Source organism: Alligator mississippiensis, chromosome 2 (genome assembly GCF_030867095.1).
Source record: "Alligator mississippiensis isolate rAllMis1 chromosome 2, rAllMis1, whole genome shotgun sequence".
NCBI classification, from domain to species: Eukaryota; Metazoa; Chordata; order Crocodylia; family Alligatoridae; genus Alligator; species Alligator mississippiensis.
In genome coordinates, this window is record NC_081825.1 from 283033515 (window position 1) to 283056303 (window position 22789).

Here is a 22789-nt window from a genome sequence, read left to right on the forward strand (position 1 = left end):
AATAACATATTTAAATGATATGCCATTTAGTCTTATTTCAATAACCATTAATTTTTATGGTTTGGGTTTATCATGGTCCCTTCATGTGTCACTATTTAGTTTCAGCGGTATAATTTAGTGATTCTTCTATAAACGGGAACTCTTCAACACTCCCACACAATTCCCTTAGATCCTCATGTTTGCTTTCTTGTCTTTTCCTTTTTTTTTCCGGACAGAACATGTGTTGACTTGACAAGTAAACAGTATTCATTAAACCCACATATGCAAAAGGATTTTTATGAACTCTTATCAAAATAAAATATTGTTCTTACAAATTTAATGGGCTTATGCAAAATTCATACATTTCAATTTTATATGTTTTAAAGAAAATTGAGCCTTACGTCTCCTAGCGTTAGCTTTATGCTGGTAAAAGTCAAAAGAGATCCTCTTCTCAGTCTGTAGTTTTGTACAAGAGAAGTGGTCTTTTCTCTGACTTACCAGCCACTGTCTACAGCCAAAAGCAAGATATGGGACTGATCAATTCATTTTAATGTGGGTTAGGCACCCAAATGTGTTTCTGGATCTGGCTCTGAATGGTTTCATAGGCAGTCTTCAAACTTTTCTGCATGCTATTTTTCTTTAAATAATTCCTAGTTCCATTGGTATTTAAAGGGCCTGAATATCTTAATCTGAATCATAAAACAGGTATCACACAGTATTTGGGTCTGTTTATATAGTTTTGAAAATAATTCAAAAGAAATGTGCTGACAAAATATGAAGGAAAACCTGTTGTTATGAACAATACAGTGGTGGTTCTCAACCTCAGAGTTCACAATGTTGAAACACTTGGGTCAAATCCTGAGTTCCCATTTCAACAACAAAGCTGGATGCCAAAATTCACTGCATTTAGAAGTGAGGGAACTGGAGTTTCACTTTCGACAGCAGTCAGTATTCTTTGTGTGATGCAGCCATACAAAAGGTGAATGCAGTTTTGGACTGCATCAGTAGAAGCATTAAGTGCAAGACACAGGAGGTGATAGTACCTTTTTACTCAGCACTGATTAGGCCTCATCTGGAATAATGTATGCAGGTCTGGGTCATTTCTAACACATGGAGAGTTAGAGAGGGTTCAAAGGCAGGCAACAAAGTTGATCAAGGACTTAGAAAGCAAGACATAAGAGGAGAGGCTGAAGGAGGTATTAGGGGTGTGAGAAACAGCATTGTTCTGCTTGACTTCTCTTTCGATGGACCAGTGTTTTGTTTTGAGTTTTGTTTCGTTTTGAAAGCACCATTCTGTTTTGTTTCATTGAAACTGTTTTGCTGTTTTGACATTTTGCCCACCCAGCGCTGGCCCCAGCTGGCAGCACCAGCCTCCCGTAATCTGGCAGGCAGATTGGGGCCCGCACTCCCGGGAAGAGGCCGGCACAGCCCCCGCAGCCTTTCCAGGAATGTGGGCAAGCTCCCAGTCTACCTCCTAGATCATGGCTGGGGCCAGGGCAGCACCAATCTTCCCAGCTGGGAGCAACAGCCTCCTGTGATTTGGCAGGCCGATCAGGGCCCCCCTGCACTCCAGGGAGGGCTGCAGGGCTCTGCCAATTCCTCCTGGGGTTGTGGGGGCCTTCTGGATCACAAGAGGCAGCTCCTGTTGCCTGGGATGGTGCTGCGTGTAGCCCATACCCAGCACCAGGAAGATCAGGGCTGCCACTGGCCCCAGCCTCCTGTCATCCAGCAGGCAGATTGGGGCCCACCCGCACCCCTGGCAGGGCTGCGGGGGCTGTGCCAGACTGCTCCCAGGAATGCGGGCCCCCAATCTGCCTCCCAGATTATAGGAGGCTGGTGCTGTTGCCTGGCGCCAGTGGCAGAAGGGCCTGGGGCAAATCAGCTTGTGCGAGGACCTGCCCCAGCCCTGGAGGGCTGCAGGGATCTGCCAACTCCTACCAGGGGTGCAGGGTGCCCCGATCTGCCTGTCAGATGCAAGAGGCTGGTGCTGCTGGCTGGGTGCAGCCCAAGCCAGGAAGATCGGTCGGTGCTGCCCTGGCCCCAGGTGACAGCACTAGCCTCCTGTGATCTGGCAGGCAGATTGGGAGGTTGCCTGCATCCCAGGGAGGGCTGCGGTGGCTGTTCCAGACTCCTCCCAGGGATGTGGGGGCCCCAGTCCACCTGCCGGATCATAGGAGGCTGGTGCTGCCGCTGGCCCCAGTCGATCTTCCTGGTGCTAGGTGCAGGCTGCACCCAGCATCGGTCCCAGCCAGCAGCAGCAGCCTCCTGTCATCTCTCTGGCAGGCAGGTTGGGGGCCCGCACTCTTGGGAGGAGTCCGGCAGAGCCCTGCAGCCCTCCGGGTGCTGCGGGCAAGCCCTTATCTGCCTGCCATATGACAGGAGGCTGCTGCTACCAGCTGGGACCAGCACTGAAGCCAAGTAAACCTGGCTTCAAAACTTGAAATGTGTCGAAACTTTCGAAACATTTTGAGTGCCCTTGTTTCCTTTCAAAGCCATTTCAAAGGCTTTTGTTTCACTTTGATTTCGCTGTTTCAAACTCGAAATGCATTGAAACAGCTTTGAAATGAAACACCAGGCAAAATTTCGCACAGCTCTACTAGGCATACTCAGCTTGCAGAAAACGTGCTTAAGAGGGGTCATGATAGCAGTCTTCCAATACTTAAAGGGCTGCCATAAAGAAGAGGAGAAGCATCTTTTCTGTCTTGCTGCAGAGAGAAGGGTGCAGACCAACGGCTTGAAGTTGCAGCAAAGTTAGCTTAGATTGGATATCCGGAAAAACTGCTTCACTCTTAGAATGGTGAAGCATGCCTGAGGAAGTTGTGGAGTTTCCATCACTAGAGGTGTTCAAGAAGAGGTTGAACAGCCACTAGTTGGGGTGATCTAGGTGTAGGTATGTCAATGTTCTACTATGGGTATTTCCCATGCTTCTGGCCTTTGCTGGCTGCCCCCACCCTCCCTTTTATGCTATATGTGGCAGTGTTTTTAAGTCTTCCCAGAGGCAATGAATATTGGTTACAGCCAAGGCTGGGGACTTTGATTGGGGCGTGCCAATGCTCGTACTGGGACTAAAGCTGGAGATTCCTGGCTAGAGGGACATGCCCCTCCACTCAGTCTGCCCGATTGCCATATTTGGGGTCAGGAAGTCATTTTACCTAGTGGTCAGACTGGTATGGCCTATGAGGGTTTTTGTCTCTCTATAGTGGGGGGCATGGCCCTCTATCTGGGACCTCTTGAGTGTATACTAACATTTTACAGAAGCTGGATGTTGCCTGCCATGGTTCCCCTGCTTTATCTGTGGCAGGTCAGGATATTAGGACTATGTTGTAACATGGCTGGTGAAAGTCTTATGTAGAGTTTAGCTTATGGTTTGTATAGGATGGTCTAGATAGGGATGATCCTGTGTCACACAATGGGCTGGACTATTTGACCTCTGGAGGTCCTTTCCAGCCTGACTTCTCTGTAATTCTACAATAAATTTGTGGGGATCAGGAGTCAAGGAGGAGAGGTTCACTTCATTTTAAGAGGCATTCCTTTACACAAAGATGCTGCATGAAGTTGGATTTGCAAACAATTAATTCAAAGGTCTGGAAGTCAATTTACAGCAGGGGTGGGCAAAATACAGCCCACGGGTTGCATCTGGTGAGGTGAGGCCATTCTATTTGGCCTGTAGGGCCCCTAAAAAATTTAGAAAATTAATATTTCTCTGCCCTTGGTTCCCGCCAAAAATGATAGAAGCCAGGGGTAGTAGGACCCAGGGGAAGCCCATGGCCAGCGCACTCTACTGCAGTTGCTTGCAGCCTGCGCGGGGCTGTCCTGAACAGGCACAGGCAGCCCCACCCAGGCTGTGAGTGGCTGTAGTGCAGGGCATTGGCCATGGTGCAGGCAAGGAGCTGCTTTTCCCTCCCCCTGCGCTTAGCACCAGCTTGTAATCCACCCCCGCTGCCAGCCTGGGCCCCATGCTGGCTCCAGGCTCACCTGTTGGGGTTGTGCGCAGCGGCAGCAGCTATGGCCCCTCTACCTGCCACGCCAGGCAGTGTTTCCACTGCTGCCTCTGTGCTGCCCAGTGTGCGAGCTCTGGGTGGGCAAAAGCAGCAAGCACTGCCTGGCGCGGCAAGTGGGGGGGCCAGGCTGGCAGCGGGGGCAGGTTACAATCTGGTGCTGAGTGAGAGGGAGGAAAAGAGGTCCCTCGCCCGCCCCGTAGCCGGTGCCCCGTGCTGCAGCCGCTCACAGCCTGGGTGGGGCTGCCTGTGCCTGCTCAGGACAGCCCTGTGTGGGCTGCGAGCAGGTGCAGCAGGGAGAGTGAACCACGGGGCGGGAGAGGGGCCACTTTTCCCCATGCTCTCTACCAGCTCCTTCCTTGCCAGTGAGCAGGGGATTGGGGCTGGGGGCACTGGGAGTGAGTGGGTGGGGAGCCAGTGGGAGCATGGGGCCCGCATCGGTGTCCCAGGGCCAGTGCCAGCAGGGCCCAGAGCAGGGCGGCAGGAGTACAGGGTCCTGGCTGGCAGGGGCTCTATGGAGCCAGGCCAGCTCCTCCCTCTCCCTGCTGGTGCAGCCCAGCCCGGCTCCACAGACCCCTGCCAGTGTGCACCCTGCTCTGGGCCCCATCAGTGCTGGCCTTGGGACACTGGTCCCAAGATAGTGACCAAGGGGCAGGGCACCTGTCAAGGGGCAGGGCTACCCATGCAGCCCTCGCCAGCTTGCCAAAACTGGGTAAGTGGCCCTCCGCCCAAAATAATTGCCCGCCCCTGATTTACAGGAATGAATGCAAGCCAACTTCTTGATGTTATATAAACTGTTTACGCTTACAAGTCTGAATGAGAGATTCTATTTTTTCCAGATACTGAAGTCCACTTGTCAACATAATGCATAAGAAAGGTGATTAGTCATGTTAGTCTGAAGTCGAGCAAAAGCCAGATAATATTATGCTTCTCTGAACCAGTAAAATTCTGGGGTTCTTAACATTTTTAGGCTCAAGACACCCTTCCATAACTTTTCTGATCATGGTGGCACCTCAGTTGAGCATTATTATTCCAGCCAAATAACTAGTTATTTCTGTGCCCAGGGCATGGAGGGGATGGTGAGAAGATTGAGCGAAGGGCAGAAGGGGGCTGGCGGTCTTACCTACCACAGTGCAGGCTCACAGGTTCTGCAGGCTTGCAGTGGGGCGAGTCCCTGCCTCACTCACAGGCACTAGTGATTTGCAGGTAGACCTGTCCCTGACTGTAAAAGTATTAATTTGGTTGTGAAGAGATCGACACGGGAGCTGTTACTACATAGCAGAAGCAGCTAATGTAGCAGCACTCTCAAGCTGTTGCCCTCAGGAACAGGCAGCAGCAAAAGTCTCTGGGGCTGCTCTGGGGTTCACCCCTAACTCTGAGGGCAGGGCTGTGCCTCTTATGAGAAAGCCTGAGGGTGGGAGCAGGACTCATTCCAGTCTACCCCCTCCTCTCCCCAAATACTGCTGAGCACAGAGCTGCACCTTCTGGGTTGTCCCTGCTGCAGGAAAAACTCCTGGGGGAAGGAAGCCATACAGGTGCCCCCCCAAAACTGGCACCCAGAGCTGGCACCCTTGCCCCCTGCCTTCCCCCTCCCCCACCCCAGTTACACTACTACCACCCCTACCTACATCCCAGTGCGATCCACATGGTCAATGTCCTGAGCTCATGCCTTGCTTAGTCGCCCAGCTGTGACCAAGCACAGCTGTTCCTGGTGCCTTTGTTTCCAGGAGGGGACATGGATGACAGACTGGGAAGGGCAGAGCAGAAGTGTTCCTGCTGCAGCTGTTTCCCAGTCAGCCCTTTACATCCTCCCAGAAACAAAATTATGCAAGACAGCTCCACCCGGATGCAGTGGAAGTGCATCACTGAAATAGTCTCCTGGTACCCCAGTAGAGAACTACTCAGTGGATGTGTCTACATGTGCAGTAATGCTCTTTTCCTAATGCACATTAAATTTAGTACTGCCAATACAAGGTACTAAATAAATGCTCATAAGGCTGCTCTAATGGCCTATGGCACAGAGGGGATGATTAAAGGATTGTGCTGAGAGCAGAAGAGGGCTGGACAGGCCAGGTCTTTTTAGGTGACACTTTTAGGCAGCCCACAACCACCCTTGCCCTGCTTAAAAAGTGTCCCCTTAAAAATGGTGGTGGTGGTGCTTGAACTAGAGGTCATTTGACAAGTTTTAGTTCAAGTGCCCTCAACATAATTTTTAAGTGCTGGGACACGGACACATGGGATGCAGGAGGCTGCTGAAGTACACCCAAAACAAACCACCAAAAAAAAGCCTTATTTATGTCAGGACTTTAAAATGTCTTGCATGGATGACAAACTGGAAAGGGCAGAGCAGAAGTGTTCCTGCTGCAGCTGTTTCCCAGTCAGCCCTGCACCTCCTCCCAGAAACAAAATTATGCAAGACAGCTCCACCCGGATGCAATGTCTTGCATTTTAAAGTAAATCAGTTATCGGATCAGCATTGGCTGATACGGCTGGTTAACAATGGGCTATTCGTATCAGCCACGAAGATCTTTATCAAGTCACCCCTGCTTGACTCCCGCCATATGCAAGCTGTCACCATCGACACGTCCCAGAAGATGCACAGCAGCCAAAAACCCACAATGAAACATAGAAATAAGCAATTTGCTAGCACAGTAAGAGCTTTAATGCTCCTGCCTTGAAACCCGAGGCCCAGTTCCCACCTCTCTGAAAAAAAACCATGTTAAACGAGAAATATTCGGCCTGTTTCTGGCCTAGAGTCTGAGAGCTCTTTGCGCAGAGCAGAAGGGAACTGGAAGATTTTCCAGAGGCAGGGCAAAGTTTAGTGTTATCCAAGGGCACGAACAGATGTCACCGAACAAAGCAGATCCAGATCCACCCTGGTGGACGTGGCTGCCACAGCTGACCCGCCCCGCCCGGCAAAACGCGCGCGGCCCGCCATGCGGCACTGGGCAGGGCCCGATCCGGGGTGGCGCGGCCCCCTGCGGGGTCCCTCAGCTGAGCCGCCGCCTACAGAGGAGCCCGTCTCTGCAAGCGGGGATCCCAGCTCCTCTCCCGGCCCGTCTGCGGACGCAGGGAAAGCGGGCGCCCCCCGCCTGCCCAGCCCCACAGAAATCCTGCCTGGGAGTCACCCGGGGGTGGAGAGCCGGGGCGATGCAGCAGAAGCCACCGCCCGCCGGGCCGCCAGCACCCGTGTGCAGGACCACAAACGCGGGGTCTGTGACCACCCCGGGCCCTGCCCTGCCCTGCCCTGCCCTGCCCTGCCCTGCCCGCGCCCCCAACCCCGGCCCCGGCCCCGGCCCCGGCCCCGGCCCCGGCCCCGCTCACCCCAGCGCCGCCGGCTCCTCAAGCACCCGTTGCATCAGCCCCGCCCGGTGCAGCGCTCAACGCCTCCCGGCCGGAAACACAGCGCGGCCGGAACCCTCGTGTCCCCTCCTCCCCCAGCCTCCCGCCTCCCGCGGGCGGGCCGCTCCTCCGCCCCCGTCCCCGTCCCCGCCTCAGCCTCCTGAGCCTGCCGCGGCCTCGCGGGGGGCGGCGAGGACCCGCCCGCTCCCACAGCCGCGCGGTCCCCAGGTAGCGGGGCCGCGTTTCCGCCCGGCGCCATTTGCAGACGGACCCCGGCTGTGAGTCCCGCCCCGCGAGAGGGGAGGAGGGAGGCGCCGCCCGGCACCTGCAGCCCCGCGCCGGGCCCGGCACCCCGAGAGACGCTGCGGCTGCCCCGTCCCGGCACCCGGGTTAGCGGCTGAGAGCGAAGGGGGAAGAGCCATCCCCATCCCCTGTGTCTTGGCCTTGTTTGTGCCGCCTCTTTTTTGGGGAGGGGGTTTCGGGCCGCAGCCCTGGTGCCCGGTTGCAAAATGGAGCAGCTGAGGCCGCGGGGTCCGCCCTGCGCCGGGGTTTTACTTGGGCCGCGCTCGCTGGGGCTTGGTGCGGAGAGGTACACACACATTACTGAGGAGCATCCCCTTCACAAACCAAGAGGTGGATTAATAACTTTCAGCTCAGTCGACGAGGCGGCTGCTGCTCCAAGGATTTGCATTTGCTAAATAAATAATCGGCGCCTAAAAGCCGCACGCCTGCCCCTTCCAGCCGGGGGAGGCTGCTCAGGGCCTCGGGTCCCCGGCTCCCGCAGGGTCAGGGTCGCCCTGTCTGGGTCAGCTCTGGGTGCATCTACACATGAGCTTTAATGCACATTAGCTTATTTGAATGTGCAATAAAGTGTCACAAAAAACCCGTGCTTTTTAGCTAATGCCCATTAAAATAGGCCAATGCACATTTTTCTAGTCTCTCACAGTGGGGGGACTGGATTTAATGAGCGTTACCCAAAGCACATTAATGAATGTATGGATGCACCTAGGATGCTCTGTGGAGATAAAGCAAGCCATTTGCAGACCTCCAGCATCCCAGGATGCACCACTTCCAACCCACCGTGTGCCCCAGGGTGGGGATAGAGCCCAGGTGTTCTTGCTGCTGGCCGCAGGCCCTCTAGTGGCAAGTCAGAGCCGTGCAGGCCTGAAGGCCGCATTAGGCCTCAGCACACTGCAACATTGCTGGGTCTGCAGAGTCTAAGCATCGTATGTAACGTCCCCTAAAGCTCAGTTGACTGTAGGCAAATATGGGCAGGCAGATCTTGGCGGGTGTGGAATGGGAGCCTGGGTTTGAGCACGTTGAAGTCGACAGCATCCTTTCAGTCTTCAGGGCCAGTATTTTTTTTTTACCTGATGTTTGTATGTGTTGGATCACAGGTTGAGGCCTGTGAAAATATTTGTCCTTGGCAGGCCTGTTTGTGTTGTGTTATTTAGAAGGCACAATTGTGTTATATATGTAAGCAAAACACTGTTTTTAGTTGTTTGTTACTGTTTTTGATGGGTCCATCTGTTTGTCTTGTGTTCTGACCTGTTATAACTGGTCTCATCCAAGAACAGGATGTTTGGTCTCTAAATTAATGTGGAAATTCCTGTTCCTTATAAAACAGAAATGTACTATTTAGAAGACTTAATTTCTGACTCCTAAGAAAAGCGTCTCATTTTCCTGCATCTGTATTTTTCCTGCTTTCATCTGTCTCTTCTGTTTACAGTTGTCAGTTTCTTATTATACTTGTTCAGTTTTTAGCACCCATCAGGGGTGACTGGTGCCTCCTGAGTCTGGGGTGGGGACACAATTTGTGGGTGGGTGTAGGGACAGGTCTGGGCCAAAAGCGCCATATCCGCTCCTGTACTTCTGTGCTGTGGCTTAGTGCCCCCCCCAACACGCTGGCCTGAGTGGCAGAAAACTGTCCCGTCCTGAGCAGTGCCAAATCGGGGCCAATCTCAGGGAGGGCACGTGCCCCCCCGGTGTTCCTCCTTACCAGTTGCTGGTGGCGCCCATGGAGTACCTGTCATGGCCTGGGCTTTTGGGTGCTAATGTCATGCAAATGTAGTGGACTCTGTTTAAGTGCATATCATCAGGACTGTAAAAAGACTATGCACTTACCTGCACGTAATGTAAATAGTGCTCATTAATTCAGCTCTCAGTGCTATGGAATTAGTAGCCCTGACACTGACTGTTTTCTTTCATTGTCAAGGATCTAATAGTCAGCTTCAGAGCTACTAATGCTGCACAGTTCTGACAGTGCTATAAAGAATGCTTATTAAATGCACAGTGCTGTCAGTGCTGTGGTATTAGCAGCCCCAGAACTGATGAGCTCCATCATTTCCAAGGTTTCTAATAGTCTGTTTTGGGCTGCTATTAGAAGCCTTGAAAATGAGGGAAGATAGCAGCTGGGAAGCTGACTAGCTCCTGTCATTTTCAAGGCTTCTAATAGCAGCCCTTTGACAGCTGTTTCCCTTTCACAGTTCCAGGCAGAGTACATTTAGTTCCAGAATAGATAGTTTCAGTTACAGTCAGTATGCAGTTAACTGGTATACAATTAAGTTGTAGAGAATGAGGCTAAGAGACAGCATGCACTTAAACAATTTATGCACTTAACTGTTATGCAGTTAACAACTGTTTGTATGATGTAAGCAATAGGGAATTAGCATGGGTTGTATGTTGTACTTTTAAGTGAATTATGCACTTTCTGGCATGCATATTAATGCAGTTAACTCTAATAAACATTTGTTAGTTGTAGCTACAGTTATTCTTTATAAAATGGAGCATAAGCAGAATCTTCATGCAGCTTTTTAGGGCCAAGGTGTTTGCATTAGAAAAGTCTTGCATTGGCCACTCAGTGACTTTTTGTCTTAAAGAAGTTCAGTCACTAACACTAATCATTTGATTTTATAAGAGATGCTAGAACAATCTCTGATGAATTTCTCTCATCCAGCTAATTTCAAATAACATTTGATTGTTGTACTGCCACTGTACATTTTTCCATTTTCCCATCCTCTTTGTGCTGGCATTTAAATAAATGAGGTTCTACTGTGCAGCAGAGAGAAGACCTGGATCTTTATCTGTTTTGCTTGTTGGTTATAAAATAGAGACTTACTGTTTCATAGTATCATACACTTCAAATAAAGACCTGGGTTGTCCTGTAGGGGGAGATCTTGATGTTTTTATACTTAGCAGTTAAACATTTAGGTCACTGTCCTGTAAGGGGTATGTAGGGATGAAGCTCAGTCCTTTGTAGAATCTCATTTGATTCAGTATGAGCTTTAGCTTTCTGTGGATGCTGTAGCTGGTAAGGTAGTTTCTTCTGTAGTGTGGAATAAAACATGAATATTAGACATTAGTATTTAAACTTAAACCAAGTCTGACAAGCACTTATACCATTGAGTAATATCTTGGAATTCAATGGGATGAATAAGTGTTTACATGGTAACATTTGTGCAAGAACTTTAATACCATGAATGCCCATTTCAGTTTCATTTCAATGGGGTTACTCTTAATAGTAAAGTTTTAAACACGCGTGTAAGTGTTGATACAATCATGGCCTGCACCTGGAAGAACCATGGATCAAATTAAATGCATGTACTGTACATACCCTACATATGAATGATTACAGATTATAATTTGTCATTTATTCCTACAAACGAAGCCTTATTTCAGATTATAGTAGCATAAGATTACAGGTTACTTTTTTAAATTGATACTACACAAAGTAGCGTCACGAATCTCTTGACCCATTGAGGAAAATATGATGCTCAGGAGCGGACTTTACTTCTGATGTTTAATATTTAAAAGGCTAAAGGTAGTCACCACCATATTTTGGTTCATAGTAAACAACGGCATATGAATATTTTCTAGGGAAGTCAATAAGCACAGTAATTTTGGCATGCCTCTCAACTCGGCTACTGATATAGGAAGTTATGCTGAAGTTACTACATTGGCAACGTTAGATGTACAGATTGTTCTTATAGTGCATTCCTTGATCCATTTAGTAATTCTGTGGGTCCTTTTTTTCCCTTGGACCCTGCTCAGAGTCCTTTACAGTACCAACATTATTAATGGACTCCATATTGTACTAGCTCCATTTGTAGAATTTGCGTTTCACTGAAAAAAAGTACATTTCCTCAAGCCATTTTACAATTAGTATTATTTTGTCAGGGTAAGCCTTATTACAGTTTAGCCTAAAAATATATTGAAATGACCAGATGAAAAAGCTTGTGCTTTCCTTATTGTAATTCTTTGCATTACTATCTGGAATACAACCTGCTTACCTATTCAGATTATAGTTCATGTATGTAAACTGCTGAAACACCCCCGAGTGAAAGATGCTATGTGAAGAAAAGTATACATGTGTTGAAATAAAAAATAAATTATATGGATAACTATGAATAAAAATGCATGGCTATTTATAATTATAGAAATGATGCAGTCTTTAAATGACCAGAACATTAAACATTCAAAATGTACTATTTTCTAAGTTCTCATTTTCTTTAATTGCAGATAATCATCATTGTGGAGGATTTTAGCACAGAGATTACTGGATTTTGCTGTATCTAACCACAATGATTTCATCCTTGGTTGCTTATGATGATTCAGACTCTGAGACAGAGACTGGAAAGGCTGAAGATCCCCATATGTCTAGTAGAAAGACAAATCCTGCAAGTTCTGCTGTGAATCATCTTCAGTGTTTTGCACCTGGTGGTTTAGACAAAAAATTCACCTGCAAAACGCAGCCTGCTGAGAACATTGGCAGTTCCACAGCAAGCATGGTTCGTAAAGATTGCTCTGCATATTATGTACAGACTAATAAGAGGGAGCTGACAACTGCTTATCCTAGCAAAGTATATCCTGGCCATACTACAGTATTCATGTCCTATAAAAGCTGTGACCAAGCATCAGGCTCCTTGATAAAATCAGAACTTCTTTCTGGAAATAGCACCTCCTCTCAGAAGAGAGTACATAAAGATGATGTTGCCGCCATCTCGGGAATCCGACCGTATATCCCTAAAAGACTACGTCAAGAAAAATCTGCTAGTGTGTCTGAAAGAAAAGAATCTGAAGGACAGGGAGAGAAGACAAGTGATGAAATTAAACCAGATAGATCAGGAGAGAAAAGTTCCACAAAAATTTCTGAATTTATTAAGCCATATTTAGGATCTAAGTATAAATCCACTGAAATCCCAAAGAACTTGGTGTTTCAGATAGCCAAACACAGAGGTCCCATTAATAAAGTCCAGTGGTGTCCTGTGCAAGAATGGAGTCATATGCTTCTCTCAGCTTCCATGGATAGTACAGTCAAGGTAATGTACTTATATGACACAACAGTTTTATGTTATGGATTGCTCACAAGACTTGGCTGAATATATTTTAAGCAGATGGGACTAGTGTTTATTTTCTGAAGTTCTCTTTCCTGCCTGCTTGCAACGCCAGTACTAAGTAAGACCTTGAGGAGAACTTTTGCCTGACTAGGGCCTATTATAGAACACAATTTTGTTACCCTTCTTAGGAACATAGTTCCATTGTACTGCTTGCAGGAGTAAGGGTTGTGGGATCCTCCTTTGACTCATGCATAGTAAAAGCCAGTGGGAGTCTTTTTAAAAGCCACTGTCCATTTATGTATTAAGCATAAATTACTTCAAATAGTTGTACTGTAGATAACTATTTGTACTATAGATGACTGCAATATGCCACTAGTGCTTGTAGAACCTCCTATTAATTTTAACTGAATTTATAGTTCAGTGCTTCAATATTAGACACACAGGTTCGGTGCCTGGGTTCCAGCCCTGACATTTAGCATACATGTACAGACCTTGGCTCAGCCAACAGACAGGCAAATAGGAGATATCATGATCTACAAATACTATGACTACATGGAATGGAGAGGAAATATTAGAACAGGAAGCAGACAAGATGTATATAAAAATTAAATCAAGAAAGAAGCTTTAACTAAAAGTTCATCCTGGGGCAGTGGCATATAATTCATGAAACAATTATGTATGGGTGATTATAGTAAACATTTTTACAAGTTAATTTGTACTATTTTCTACAAAGGATACAACTTGTTGTTTAAATTCCCTCATTTAGTTGAACACATAGCTACAATATAAAACAATTACTTGCTTTTTAATAATTGTTTACACTCACTGTGACAAATATAAAATAATTTTACTTAATATTCTTAGATTAATTTTGTATTAATGGATAAGGTGAAAGCTTACCTACTTGGCTAGTATGGTTAAGGCATGCTCATTTCTGTAGCAGGTGGTGCAGAAGGGAGTGATATGGCCAGCATTATGTTCAGCTGCCCTTAACCCAAATGGGTACCAGCTGAAATCACCTGGTACCGATTCAAAGCTAGGTCATGTGGGGGTGGCCCTTGGCCTGATTCCAGAGCAAGGCTTGACCTGTTGTCTTCAGAGGCACAGTGAGATGCCTTTGCCACTCTGGCACTGCACCTCATGTTTTGGATTGCTAAATGTGAAATAAATGTAAATGCTTAATAAAATAGTACACAACTTCTGCTTTTGCAAAGATAAGAAACTTCAGGTATGGCTTGCAAATTCAGGAAAGTAGATGAAAATACAGAAAGCATTTTAGTTCAGACTAATTTTATGTTTGAGCTTTGAACTTCTGAATTAGTTACAAAGGTATTTCCAAAAAGGTGGTAATATAAATTATCAGTTTAGCCCCAAACTACTGTTGCTTGTTTCTAAACAATGAGCCTTTCTTACTGTATATATTATAAATTGCTGTTTACAAGTACTTTATAGTTATTTTATAAGATTGCTTTATAGTTAAAGCATTTTAGATCTTTGTTAAGACTTGCTTAGTGATAGTAGATTTTGATTTAATGTACTCCTCCATCTTTCAGGGGTATAGGTTATAGCTGGGTTGGTCTAAGGACATAGGCAGGCAAGGTTCTTTGGGTAAATCTGATAATGTTTATTAGATCAATTCACATGGTTGGAAAAATTCTTGTTTGCAAGCTTGTGGGTACAAATACCCTTCGTCAGGCTGAGGAAGGATCTGCAGTTGGTCTATGCTCTTTCTGGATGGAATGAATAGTAGAGAAGCCAGAGGCTGGTATGCATGCAAGAAAGGCAGTCTGTGAAGATGTAAATTGAGGAGTAAGTAGGTGAGAGAGAGGTTGGGGATGGAGGGGAATGAATGTAGCTGGTAAATAGTGGAGAGGTACCTGGGGAGTCAGATGTTAGGTAGGTTATAATGCGTCTTAAATCCAAGGTCTGTATTTAGTCCATGATTTTTTTGTATGCAATAGGTTGATGAAGTGAAGTTCATAGGCTTGTCTGTGAAAGGTGTTTTGTAAATTCCCTTTGAGGATTAGAACTGAGAGATTATAGAGAGTGTAGTTTTCTTGTGAGATGTGTGCCCCCACAGGTAATTGGGTATTCTTGTCTTTAATAGATTTCTGGTGTGCATTCATTCTGGTGACAGTTGTTGTTTGGTCTTTCCTTCATATTTTCCATCAGCACATTTGGTGCTTTGGATGAGATGTATTACATTTCTGGAGGAGCAGCTGTAAGATCCAGGAATGCTGATGGTTCTCCTGTAGGGTGTAGTTGTGGGGGTTGGTGGAGATGTGTTGGCAGGATTTGGTGTGTTTTGGGCCATAGGAAGTTTGCTTCTGGTGATGAGGTTAGCGAGGTTTGGTGCTTGTTTGAAGGCTAAGATGGGTGGTTCTGGAAAGATATCTTTAAGAACTGGGTCTCCTTCTAGTATGGGTTGCAACTGTTTAAGGATTTTTCATATAGGTTCCAGGGAGAGGTGATATGTCATAATAATCAGTGGCGTGTGATTCATAGGGGTTTTCCTTCTGTACTGCAGTAATTCTTCATGTGGTGTATCTGGGTGGCTCTTTAAAAAGTGTGATCTGTTTCTCTGGAGGAGTGTCCTTGTTGGATAAAAGCCTTTTTGAGATTTGTGAGGTGACACTCAGGTGTTCTCAGTGAAAATTCAGTGGTATTGGGGGGCTTGGCTGTATATTACAGCTTTCTTGGTGTGTGTAGGGTGATTGCTGGTTCTGTGCAGATGTGTATGTTGGTCCATGGGTTTCTTGTATATTATGGTCTGTATTTTACTGTTCTGGATAGTGATCATTGCATCTAAAATGGAGATGTTGGTGCTGAAGTAGTCAAGAAATAGTCTGATGGAAGGGTGATGATTGTTGAATTTCTGATGGAAATCGGAGATTGCAGGTTTTCTGTCCAAATGATGAAGATGTCATTGATATATCTTAAGTATAGCAAGGGTCTGATGGTGCAGTCCTTGAAATTCCTGGAATTCTTCTTCCAGGTGGCTTATGAAAAGATTGCCATGCTGTGGGACCAAACAACTGCACCGGGCTCTGGAGCCTCAGCTGGGCTCTGTGGCAGTGTGGGGTGCATGCTCCGGAGCCTGGTGCAGCTGTTTGCAACCTCCCAACTGCCTGCCACAGCCAACCTGGGCTCTGGACAGCTGTAGCAGGCGGTGGGCAGGAGGTGTGCATGCACCTGCTGCTGCCATGGAGCCCAGCTAGGGCTCCAGAGACCAGTGCAGCTGTTTGCATCCTCCTGGTTGCAGCCAGCCAGAGCTTGCCCTCCCTGCTACCTGCTGTGAGCAGCCTGGGCTCCGTGGCCAGTGACAGCTGCCCAGAACTTGGGCCTACTGTGGTGTGCCAAGCAACATGGCCTGGTGTGCCAAGCAACATGGCCTGGTGTGCCATGCTCTGGCACGTGCGCCATGGGTTGCTGACCCCTATCTTAGGCTATGGGTACTAGTGCTTTCTGCCCCTTGCACTTCTCCCCTTCTTGCTCCCTCCCGCCGTCTTGCCTTCTGATTCCTGCTGGGGCACTGCGTGACTTCCCATTTCCCCTTCCCTGCCAGACTGTGCCTGGCTCAAGCTAAAGGATCACTGGTAAGTTTAACTGGTTGTTATAGTGCATATCAGTTAAACAATTAATTATTTAACCTTTTACAGCTCCACTGGCTTTTACTGGTTAGCCCCATTTCTGAGAAAATATGTACTTTTGGTAAAACTACCATTTGAAAATACCTTTTCATGCTAAACTTGCAGCTATTTTACTTATTTAGTGAGGCAATCAGGAGTAGAAGTTGTGGCATTTAAGCTTATTGTCATGATTTTTAAAATTTGGGCAGGTTTAATACAATGTTACCAAAGTTCTGAGTTCAGATAATGTTCTCATGATTTGGGTTTACATAGAAAAGCATTTCTGATGGGCAAAATTAACTATTAAGGAGAGCAGATCATTCATCTGCATGAAATATATCAAGAACCATTATTTTAAAAAATGCTTCTACTGAAATAGGAGCCTTTATGTTTTTCTAAATTCATGTTATAAAATGGAGGATGCAATATCAGATTCTATGATGGCCCATGATGTTAAACAGGAAGAACAGACCGTGGTATGAGCACATTTCTGAGAAGCTAAATTAGGGAAAGAAACTCCAAAAATGAAGGTGAGGAGCCTCAACATGCTTATTGAGTAATTTGACTTTAAACTGGTGTAAAAGTGGAGTGGAAACATGACATAGAGCCTTTTGATGGTTCAAGTCACTCCCCTTTGGGATTAAGTTAGCCCCAAGTGGGCTTGAAAAGTGGGTTTGCTGATCTTGTGTTTTCCACTAATGTGTTTCATCACAAGGTAGTCCATTATTCAGTAGTAATCCAATGGCCAAACCCTGTAATAGCATGTACTGTGGGCAGCTTGAATTCATAGTTGAACTCATCATGTGTCCATCCCTATTTATGGAATACATTTATTACAGAAAATAAAGTTCAGGTGAATTACTCCATAGGAGGCATGTTGTGTGTTCACAACCTTTATTTGCACTTCCTTCCCATCTGAGCCTGTCCTAAGCTGTTGTCATGCTTAGTTGTTGCATACTACCACCATGTAGCTGTTGTTTACTGATGAGTGAAATTACTTGTGTGTGTACATGTGTGTATACAGTTTTATAAAACACTTTGGAATGAAAATTGTTATAGGTGTGTTAAATTGTTTATGAAGCATTAACAGAAGCTATCATATTATCCATCCTGTCTTCTGAGCAGGAAGACAGGTGTATTAATGTCCTGGAAAACAAAATAGAATTATCCCTTTTCAAGAACAATGTTAAAATCCTTAAGGTGGGATTTTCAAAGGAATATGTAAAGGTAAGATGCCCAAATTCCACTGAAATTCACAATGAATTGTGCGCATACTCTCTTTTGCATCCTAGAAAATTTCAATCCAAGTATTAGCATAATATTTTAAGAATGTAATTACCATGTAATACATAATATTGTTGTTTAAACTTTAAAAATACTTAAGGGTAGCATGTGTGGGAGTACTGTACTGAATTGGGACCACAGTGCTTCATTCTTTTAATACTCTTATTTAAATAATACTCTTATTTAATCAAATACAATTAATTTCATAAGCTAGAAGAGGCTTGCAGGTAAACCTGCCCCAGAGAGCATGTTGAAAATTAAAAATTCTTTATAGAATGCTTCTTAAATATTTAATAGGGAAAAAAAATTAAAAAACCCCCTCCAGGTGTAAGAAGCTACTAAAGTAGCTGTCATTAACAAAATAAATTAGACACTCAGAAGATGTAAATAACTGGAGTAGGTCGTGGTTATTTCATAAGCAAATGCAGGGTTTTGATGGTATGGTGAATAACATCTTAACACTTTTATAAGTAGCTTTATATTTGTATCCTCAAGCCAGTAGAGGGCACAGTTAGATTAAAGATGAGCTTTGCAGACAACTGAGACTAATTGCACTAACTATTTCAGGGTCCTGGGCCCTAATCACTGTGTGGAAACAATATTTTATAATTTAGGAATTTAGGTAATAGGAACTAGGAAAATGGCTTAAAGGATGGTTTCCCCTGAGAGAAACTTAACTAACATAATTGAAAACAATGATTTATGTTCATAGAAGTGTAGCTTTTAATTGTACAGCCTTATTTTTGATCTATAAACTTGCACGAAGTATGTGAAGTTCTTATAATAGTGTATGAACAAACATTTCTTCTCCAGAGCTTTGTTAGAAGAGAAATAATAAGTCTGTAACATGAAGAATAGATCTTCAGAGTGAACAGCTTATTAGTTTTGGCTTTATGTGAGAAGCTTTAAGCCTTCTTGGAATCACTAGCTTGAATCCTAACAGTGCTGTTTTTGTCCTTTGCCCCTTAATGAGACTATTTGTGGTAGCAGATAATATTTCTAATAGTAAACATTTTCAGGGTTAAATTCACAGGCTGTTATCTAACAACTCTAGTTCTGAAGTTTAATCAACATGTAGAGATACTTATGCTTGCAGAGTCCACTGGGATTTCATGGGGTGGGATGTAGTTCTGCTTGAGAAGGTCAAATTGGCCCTGATACTGCCTAGTTTGGAAGATTTTATTTTAATGAAAAGGTTTATACAAATGTAAAATACTTCACTTATTATAGCTTGGCATTCTTTGAGAATCTGCAGCCAAGTATCAGTGTCTGAATTCTTTCCAGAATTAGCTAAGCATTTCTGCAGCTCTCTATTTATTTTTCCATTTCTCTGCTTAAATATTATGAAGTATTTTTTTCATTACAAACTGAGAACTTTGCATCTGGCTACTTTAAGGAGAGGTCTGGGGGGGAAAAAAAAGAATACTATTGGTAAAGTAAAAATATTTTAGTTCAGGCATTTGATGGGAAGAAGTAAAATCTCTCTCATGAATAAACTGCCTGTGTATTGTATTCCACACTGGAATGCATTCCTACAATATAGATATGAAAGTGATAAGAGTTTGTCCTGTGTTTGAAGTAGCATGGAATGTGATATGCATTCTGACTTAAATCAGGAACATATCACAATCCTCCCTTGGGGTTTTGAATACAGCGAAAATTCAACCATTTCCAACTGTCATTTCACAAAGGAATACCAAAGCACTAGGAAGAGCAGCTGTTTTAGATAATGCATATAAATATCTTGACTACTTAATAAGAAAAACATACCTTTAGAATTTTTTTCATTAAAAGTATTTGCTCCACATAAGGAGGTGTGTGTATGTGTGTGTGCTAAGCCCAGTACTTATCATTTATAACTGTAACTTCCTTCATAGTAATAGTTCCCTTGGAATAAGAATAATTTCTACCAGTAGGTGGAGTGTTCAGCACCTTGGAGAGTAGATAAAGAAGAACTTTTTTTAGAGAAGAAAATTTGGATCCTGCTTCCATTTTATGTATGAAAAAAACAAAGTCAAACATCTTTTTCTTTGTGGACAATGAAAGTTTGAAGCAGTTTTCTGGAGCTTTTTGTACCAACAAAAAATGAAATCTCTAAAAAGCATTCATAGAGAACTAGAAGGATGTTAGAACTTCATAATGATAAATGGTTATAGTGTGTGTATTAGAAATAACTTTATATACTAATCTGTATCCACAGTACCCCAACCTGAAACCTTAATATTAAAATTCCATCCTACTTTTAGGGTTCACTCAACAGTGATACAACTATGATTACTTCCCACCCTGTCTTGTGGCCAACTTTATATTCTTTAAGAATATTCTTATATTTTAACCATTCCCCTTTTAAAAGCTTTACTGAAAGCTTTCAGCTGAGGAGCAGGCTAAATTTCCCATTGTGTCCAACCATCTTTCCTCTTCCTTGGGCAGAGAAACTCATCCTAATAATTGGTAGCACATACTTCACTTGAGGCATTTTTTTTTTTTTCTGCAGTACTTCAAGCTCAGAAAGCTAGAGAACAAGGCAGAAGATTTAAAGATAAGGCAGTGTAGAGCATTTGCATCATAAATAACATATAACCTTTTCAAAGGATTATATAATTTATATTAAACAAATATAAAAATTATACAAGTTTGAGTATTCTTATAAAAAATACAAACACAGGATTGTCTCATTGTCTGTCCAACCTGCTGTGGGGTGAACTCTTTTTTTTTTTTTTTTAAATTCCTTTTGCAAACATTGTTGACATTCTTATGAATACATGATGTTGAACTGCTGCTATAAGTGAACTCTAGGATCATGTGATACATTTACTACTAATGAAATCTGTTTTTGCTTTTATCTTCTAAGTATAGTAGCATATTGTCTGTGGTATTCAAAACTGGCTCATAATTTTGATGCCTTCATTTTGGACTCTGACTTAAGACTTTTAAGTGGCCTGACTTTCATTGGGTGGATTTTTAACACTTTGTGATAATTAATTAGGTCTTACTGGGCATGTCTATGCAAGATGCCACGGCTACGTAGTGTTGGCAGGCACAAACTGTGATACTGATGCTATGTTGCCATAGCAATGAGCTACCATGTCACAGTAGTTCTTTGCTTTGGCGATGTAGCATCTAAAAATGACCATGCACTGCTGGGGCTGTCCAGTCATTTAGTAGTTGCTAAAAAAAAAGTACTAAGTGACTGCACAATACCAAATGTAGTCAGGGGCATGTGTAGATGTGCCCACTAAGGTGTTTTAAGTTGAGCATTTAAAAGTGCAGAACCCCAATCATTGGTCACTTTAACAATCTTGGCAGTCGTTCCTAATTTTTTTATGCCAGGATAGATGAAAGGTGTCCTTTGGAAGATGCTCATTTTAACAGGTGTACTGATAATACTTCTAATTGCAAATCTTTTAGTCTGATATTTGTACTTGCATTATAACTATGCAATGCGATTGAAGTCTAGGCAAGATTTCAATAGTTTGTGACAAATTTCTGACATTTTTTTTTCTGGGAGAAGTGTTTAAAAAAGGGTGTTCATGGTGTTGAAAATGACAGCAGTTATGTTCTGCTTATTGTACAGCATGCCGTTCTCTTTTAGTTTCTTCATTTTTCCCTGCTTGTAGAACTAAGCTCAGGGTGAGTGAGAACTGTGTTGCTCCAATACATAAGCCATTGAAAACAGACATTAAAGTTTGTGAAACTAAGAAACTGTATGATAAACTTAATCATTCTATCATTAACTTGTGATGATTTTTCACAACTTGCAGAAATCAAGCCTGTTATGAAGTTAAAATACCTAGATGTGTTTATTTTCCTTATTACAGTGGGGAGTGGTAGCTGGTTACAGCCAATGATTTGGAATTGGGTCTTATGTATTCTGTCCACTTCTCTTTGGAAATGCAATTTGAACCTGGACAGGGTACTAAACCCTACAGATCTGTATTCACCAATTTTTAAACTTGGTATAATAATGCTATCCTACCTACCAGATGTGAGGTTTGTCATGATTGTGCAGTGCTGTGAAATTCCAGGGTTAGAGGTATTCCTCATAAAATCCAAATATAATAAATAAGTTCTTGTAGCCTGAATCACGTTGAGTGCCTTGTGAAGTAATGTTGTATTTTGATTTTCAAAATCTTTTTTTTTTTTTTTTTTTTTTTGCATATATACTCTGATGAAAGATAGCAGAGTAGATTGTATCTCTCCAGAAGCTTATTCTTTTTTTTCTGTAAATTTCTGTCTAGAATTCCCTGCACTGAACTTAAAAGCAATGTAATGTGACATCCTCTATTCATCTACCTCATGAATACAGTGCTGACACTAGCAATACACATTTCCCCAGCGCTATTATTTTACCTTCTGCTGGACGGATCACTTCTAAAATTATTACAGGTTTTAAACCAATCCAGTGCTGGGTGTATCAGATAAAGTAACCAACATGTGTCAGTTCTGAATGTTTTGTGTCGTGGATGTCAGTTCGTTAGGTAATGACCTAAGACTGCCAACTCATTTCACATAAGGCCATGGACACCCTCAAATGGTTCTCTCCTTGTCACTGCTGGGCTAGATTCAAACTGGTGACCTAGGGACACAAGTGACCTTATTGCATTGCTAATCCCATGTCATTCAGTATCCTTAGGCAGATTCATATGTAAGAATAATGCTTTGATAGTACCTCTTTAATTTCACCTGGAGTATATATAAAATTAGTGCTTGGTGAACCTTTTTTCCAGAAAATTTCTTTTGACTCGTTGTGGAAAGTCTTAACTGAATTGTGAATTGTGGGGGTAACTTTTTTTTAATAATACATTTTAAAAATAACAATAAGTGGTATCCTTTTTCTTTGGGTCAGATGAAATATTCTCCTGATACTAGTTTGAGATGCTTTCAATGGAGTGCTGCTTTACTATTCTTGGGAGAGAAATACTATCTTCCTGGCCTGACACAGCAGGATGAGAAGCTGGTGGATAAAAAGGAGAACAGAGGTGAACACATTTATAGGATGGTTCTACAAGTGATTGGGATCTAATCTGTCCCACTCACTAATGCAGAGTAGCAGTTAATTCCATTTACATACCGGTGAGACTACTTGGATAAATGCAAGTGCTACTCAGCATGAATGAAGATAGCAGAATTAAACACATAGAGGGAATGGAGATTTCCCTGCTGCAAAGAGTCTCCTCTTTTGCAGAAGTCCTTACCTCCTGAAAATGTTAGATCCCTGCTG

General features: G+C 44.0%; 2 protein-coding genes across 3 annotated transcripts in view; one reads left to right on the top strand and one right to left on the bottom strand.

Annotated features, from left to right (window-relative positions):
- WARS1 (tryptophanyl-tRNA synthetase 1) overlaps positions 1-7390 on the bottom strand; it is a 44218-nt gene extending 36828 nt beyond the window's left edge. Inside the window, exon 1 of the mRNA XM_006260706.4 lies at positions 7302-7390. The gene's annotated coding sequence lies outside the window, so the exon portion shown is untranslated. The remainder of the gene's footprint in view (positions 1-7301) is intronic.
- A 67-nt stretch (positions 7391-7457) lies between these two features.
- WDR25 (WD repeat domain 25) overlaps positions 7458-22789 on the top strand; it is a 180340-nt gene continuing 165008 nt past the window's right edge. Inside the window, exons 1-2 of one of the 2 annotated variants that reach the window (XM_059723221.1) lie at positions 7458-7708; positions 11838-12637. In XM_059723221.1, coding sequence (XP_059579204.1) covers positions 11900-12637 — 738 coding nt within the window. In that variant the 5' untranslated portion in view covers positions 7458-7708; positions 11838-11899. The remainder of the gene's footprint in view (positions 7709-11837; positions 12638-22789) is intronic. The other variant, XM_014596390.3, reaches the window with a different exon arrangement.